This window comes from Aptenodytes forsteri, unplaced genomic scaffold, assembly GCF_000699145.1.
Source record: "Aptenodytes forsteri isolate BGI_AS27 unplaced genomic scaffold, ASM69914v1 Scaffold99, whole genome shotgun sequence".
Classification (NCBI taxonomy): domain Eukaryota; kingdom Metazoa; phylum Chordata; class Aves; order Sphenisciformes; family Spheniscidae; genus Aptenodytes; species Aptenodytes forsteri.
The window spans coordinates 926,046-932,127 of NW_008795321.1; the positions used below are offsets into that span (position 1 = coordinate 926,046).

General features: G+C 38.0%; 1 protein-coding gene across 1 annotated transcript in view; it reads right to left on the reverse strand.

The window, feature by feature from the left end:
- The window catches only part of FCHO2 (FCH domain only 2), an 86,647-nt gene that overhangs the window by 12,769 nt on the left and 67,796 nt on the right, over window positions 1-6,082 (reverse strand). The window contains exon 18 of the mRNA XM_009279929.2: window positions 3,878-4,007. Coding sequence (XP_009278204.1) covers window positions 3,878-4,007 — 130 coding nt within the window. The remainder of the gene's footprint in view (window positions 1-3,877; window positions 4,008-6,082) is intronic.

Sequence of the window (6,082 nt, forward strand, 5' to 3'; positions counted from 1 at the left end):
GCAGCCTCTCAGTACTTAAAGGGGGCTTATAAAAAAGATGGCGGCAAACTTTTTAGCAGGGCCTGTTGCGACAGGACAAGGGGGAATGGCTTTAAATTAAAGGGGGGTAGATTTAGACTAGATGTAAGGAAGAAATTTTTTATGCTGCGGGTGGTGAAACGCTGGCACAGGTTGCCCAGAGAGGTGGTGGATGCCCCATACCTGGAAACATTCAAGGTCAGGTTGGACGGGGCTCTGAGCAACCTGATCTAGTGGAAGATGTCCCTGCCCATGGCAGGGGGGTTGGACGAGATGAGCTTTAATGGTCCCTTCCAACCCAAACTATTCTATGATTCTATAAGTGAAAGAAGTAGTAACAACAAGAGAGTAAAAGACAGGAGTTGGTCTAATTCTGCTACCTCATACCTCACTCTCCATCATGATTTCTTGCGTAGGGTAGTAAGATGTTCAGAATATTATCAGCACCATGAAAAAAATTCTTAGTGCAACATTTAGGCCTCCTTAGATCGAAAGTGATACTCTAGTCACAAGCGTTCAAAACCAAAAATTCTTAGATGAATGAAATATTATGATCCTGGCTACAAAACACTGATTTATTTATTTTTTCAATATGAACAGTAGGTTGTTTTTATTTATTCTTTCGGACAATACATGGGTCATGTTTCCAAAAGTTTTCTTTCTCTCCCTGAAAACTACCAATAAAAGCTGTGATTTCAGTAGTCTCAGGAACACAGAAATCATGATTTCAAGAAGCAAATGTGCAATAAAATAATGAGTTAACAACAACCAGAAATTTTGTTTGGTGAAATACTGAACTCCAGAAGTATTCTCCACCAAAGCCAAAATATGCACTCAATGGATGTGGCACTACGGTTGCCGGGGTGTTTTACTGTCTTTTTCCCCCAATTTACTAAGGAACAACAAACAATTGCAGAGCAGATAGGAGGTGATTACCCTATATTAATTATGCCAGATTATTTACAGATGTATAAATTACTTTTAAATCTTTAACTTATAATGGCATTGTGTATATTTTTATATTGATATTTGAAAATCATGGAAAGTAATGCAAATATATAAACGATATTCCTAATGGTAAAAGACACTTCTTGACTGAAGAGTGAAATTTATTACGAATAACAACACTATTTCTACTGTTTTTTGGGAACACCAAAGCAAATATATATATGTATATACTTTTTCTGAGATGGATTTGACGGACTACAGATGAGATAGCCTCTTTCTTATTTGCTCTGCCCCCACTGTTTGTCACCCTTTGATTCATAAAAATCTATGCATTCTACTAAAAACCAAGAAATTGAAATAAACATAACTGCTTAACCTAACTCTGGAAGTCGTCATTTTGTTGCCTTGCTGCCGAAAATACAATGCAATGCAGCGATATCCAGCTTCAGGGCCTTCTACGCCTGCTGCGAGCTCTCAGAAGGATGGGACTTCACAGAGCTGTGCCAAGGCAGCCTCACCGCATCTCAGGCTGCAGCCCAGCTCAAGGCTCCAGTTCCAGCACCTTCGGCAGTGACAGCAAAGCTGGCTTTGATGCCCTGCCACCTGCCTCAGCCCAGACCACCATTAACAGCCCCTGACCTGTGCTGACACAAGAGCTAGTGACACAACCGTGCAAACAGTTCCACTGACACACCCAAGGAGGTTGCCAAACTGCAGAATAAAAGACTGCATCACTGGTCTTAAAAAGTGCAAATAAATAAACCTGATCAAATGGAACAAAGATTCAGACAATTTTAATATTGGCTAAACAGCTGTCATGAAAATAAAATTTATTTAAAAAAAAGATTACTTTTATTATGTGTATCTTCAAAGATTTATATTATATATAAATACAGAAACATTTTTACCTACTTATGAGAATAAGGATTGTTGAAGTAAAAACATATTCACTTTACTTGGAAGAAAGTAGTAATGACAAACTGAAGAAGCAAGACCAAGTTTCAGCTTGTTTGGGGGGGTGGGGGGAGGACAGACAGAAGGTTATGTTATATAAAAGCAGTTATATCAAGTTTTGTTGATTTCAGCAACATATAACTTAAGTAGTTGAACTTTCAAGCTACTTGTATCTGCCAGATACCAGAAATAGCTGGAGAAACTTGTTTAAAAAGAAATACAATTTTATTAGGTGTAGTGTATTAGGACGATTAGTTAACATGTAAATCTGCTTTGAGTACAATACCTGGTGGTGTCTCACAAAGCTTTTCAATTGTAGGAAGATTTCCAATCAAAAGATCATCCTCTATTACATTTAAATGAAACAAAACATTGCAAGAAAACAAAATATTTCAAGCAAAAATAGATGTTAAAAAAATTAATATATATATAAAAATAGTTTGCAAATTAAAATAAGGCTAAAGCATAAAAGAAACATTCAATTATGCATGCCTTAAAGTTTCTTTGGAAAAAGATAATTAGAGTCGACTCTCCGTTAATCAAAACAAATGGGGTAAGGGAAACACCAGATTGTGCAAAAGTCAAAAGAATACAGACAGTAGTGCAGAGTATATCGTCATGCCCCAAAGCCATTCAGCCATTTGCACTGTCCTTCCCAGCTCTCCAGGACTACTTAATTCATACGGTCAGTGCAGATGGAACTGGCCTTATTTATTTTTGCTAGGCCAGGTTAATAACCATGTCAAACCTTGGTGTCAGCACACACCTCCTTACCTCCTCCCTCACCTCACGATTTCACTCTGTCACTGTCTCCAACAACACACACACTCAGAGCTGGGGCTATTGATGCTGCTGCCACCAACTTTTGGTTCCTTGGCACCAGTGCTGAGGCCCGAGGATGTGAGCCTAGATGGACTTTGGCAACCAAAATATCAGTTATCTTTTTGTGATGCTTCTCAGCATTTGGGAAACTGGTGGACACTGAACCATAGCAGCTAAGGCTGGGAAGACCTTACCAGCTTTGGTCCTGCACAGGGTGGAAACAGCTGCACTGCTTTCAGTGCAGAACTCCCACTAGAAGCTGTGCAGATGCTCTCCTGAGCTGCTGAGCCTGGGTGAGGAATCCTTGTCATCAGTAACATTCACAGCTAACTGAGTGTTAACTCAAGAATCTGATTTAACTTGGGACTAAAGTGGTAATAGTGTTCAGGAATGAAATACTTCAATTCTGCTAAAGAAAAGTTAAAATGTCTATTAAAAAAAAAAAAGCAAACAACCCCCCCCCCCAGTAAGTCTCCTTTTCATTTGTTATAACCAAATATCAAAATGGAAGGACTGTCCTTTAGAAACATGAAAAAACCTTCTGAAATTAGTGGCAACACATGGAGACTAATTTGCTTTTTGTCTTCATCTTTTTTGTTTGGTTGTTTGTTTTGCTTTTACAAACACCTCTGTTTAGCTTATATACTTCACTAACTTGAAGAAAAAGATGCATTAATTTAATTTTCTTGGAAACTCAATTACAGGATAACAAACAAAATAAAAAAGACATAAAAGAACTCAATTTTGTGAACATTTATATTCATTCAAATTTATCAGTATCCCAAAATATTTCTGCACCTATACAGTAACATCTTCTGAACAAATAGATGATAACATGTTGTGCTTGATGAATGGATATACAAGCATACCAAGTAAGAATTCTTGGAATATTAATTTTGAAAAATATTTCCCTAAAGAACATGCCATAATTGGATCTATGGTCTAACCTAATTAAATCCACTGTCCTGTCTCTCAGTGTCATTTAGAAGCAGGTATTGCAAAGGATGCTTGGGGTACCTAGACTGGACTCACGTATGGAACAACTAACTCCAACGAATGGTCTTCCTAACAGGTGGAACCTAGTGGCAGAATTATGCTATTTTTAAAATAAGTTAAAAAGGTTACTTTAACTTACCAACTGTAGGTGTGTTTGCTGCACTGAGGGAAGCAGATGAGGATATTGAGGAAATGCTCTCTGCACGTGCCAAGGGAGCTGCAGGAGGTGGACTTGAGTTAGAGGTCAATGGAGGGCTGAATGGCCTAGGCTGAACAAAAGAGATTACAAGAGTATTACACAACATGGTTTTAAAGAGATGAAAAAAAAAACCATAAATAGAAGAGTTCTTCACTTCATGCCCCAATCAATTTCACAGTGTGTCTCAACATAGTTCCTTTAATGCTTTATCTACCCTAGCTTTCAGTGTAAAACAGAGAACCCACATTTTCCATTGGAATCAATTCCATTATTTCATAGATTATCATTATTAATTTTTTGCCTGGGTGGTTAAGTCTAATATATTTGATTATGTAGCAGCCTGTCAATAATTGTGCTATAACACAGTAGCAGAACTTAAGCCTACAGCCCTGTGTACGTATGCAGCAAATGTGGATTTACAGAGCTACTAACAAACTGGAAGTGAGTCCAGCAGAGGGCAACTAAAATAGTTGGGACTGGAGTACAGGAGAGAGAGGGACAGGCTGAATGACTGGAGAACAGAAGCCTAAGGAGGGATCTACTAGCAGCCTTTTACTAGCTAAAAGGGGGCACAAAGAAGGCAAAGTCAGGCTCTTCTCACAGATGCAAGAAGAGCTACAGCAAAGGAAATTTCAGCTGAACTTAAGGAAAACATTCCTTCTTGTAACCTCGTGGTTAAACCCTGGGACAGGTTGCCCAAACAGATTGTAAGATCTCCCTCTCTGGAGATTTTCAAAACTCAGCATGTCCCTGAGCAACCTGATGCAATTTTGAAGTCGGCCCTTCTTTGAACAGGAGGTTGGCCTAGAGATCTTCAAAAGTCCCTTCCATCCTAAATCTCTGGATGGTTTTATGATTCACTTCACTGTTAAGGTAACAAACTAACTAATGATAATTTGGGGATTAACCTCTTTAAAAGGTACTGGAACCCCTGAAGCATCTATTTTGAGTGGGTAACTTTTTTTTTTTTATTTTATTTTATTTTGGTTCTATCACACTTGTTGTTGGGCATTTGGCTTTTATACAGACTACGGGAATCGTAAAAGGAGTTGATATATAATGAAGACGATTGACAATCTTCCACTTGTACCCAGATAATAGCCAATTTCTAAAACAACTGTATAAAATGAATGGAGCTTTGTGCAGCATCATACTTTATAGCAGAACAGTACCACCTAACAACTTCTCTCTAATTATGATGACATGAATAACAGATACCTTGGTCTAAGAGCAATTACTACAATTTTATATCGGAATGAGAAAAGAATCTCAAAATAAACCCTATTCTGACCCTACAGAAATGCAAAACAGTTCAAAAATGTTTCAGTTTTGTCAAAGCATAAGACCAGAATTTTGTCCATAACAAGAATATGGTGAAAATATCTTGCTACTTTGAAAGACAGTAAGAGGATCTTACCATGGTAACATTTTTCCAAGTCAGTAAGTCAAATGAAACCCAAAGAATCCTAATGTTCACAGAGGAGATTAAGCATGGCTTGGTCTGATATGTTGTCTGTGTATTTGCATTCTTTGCCACATTCCTTATCGGCAGGTGGACCTGCACTGCAGGCAGTGAGCAGAGATGCAGGCAGCGTGCAACCTCTCACTATCCTGATGGGCAGCTGCTGCAATCTGCCACCTCCCTTCTCCACCGACCAGCACCAAGGGCAGGGAGAAGTCACAGCAGGGCTACTTGTGTCAACACATGACTGACAAAGGTCTACTTAATACCATTCATTCCCCAAAGCTTTGGTGATATCCCTAAATCAATGGAGCTTTGTTAATAACTTCACTAGTATTTCACGTTTTGAAAACTTCAATTTCATACACATGCTATCCTTTAATTATCAAATTGATTTGTTCAAGGAAAAACATTCAGCTGATGCAAAAATTATGTTTTGGACCTTTGTAGTTCTGTGAAGAATTATTTTGTTATAGTAATATAGTTATCATGAACAACTTCCATGCCTGTCTGGCAATGGTGAAAATCTGCTTATGTGATTCCTTGAACATTGTCTGGAAAGTAACTCCACTGTAACAGCGTAAATGAATGGTATATCTGAAATCAAGTTACAATGGAGAATTAAAAAAAAAAAAAAAAAAAAAAAAAAAAAAATAATTTTTTATACACCCCACAAATTTTCC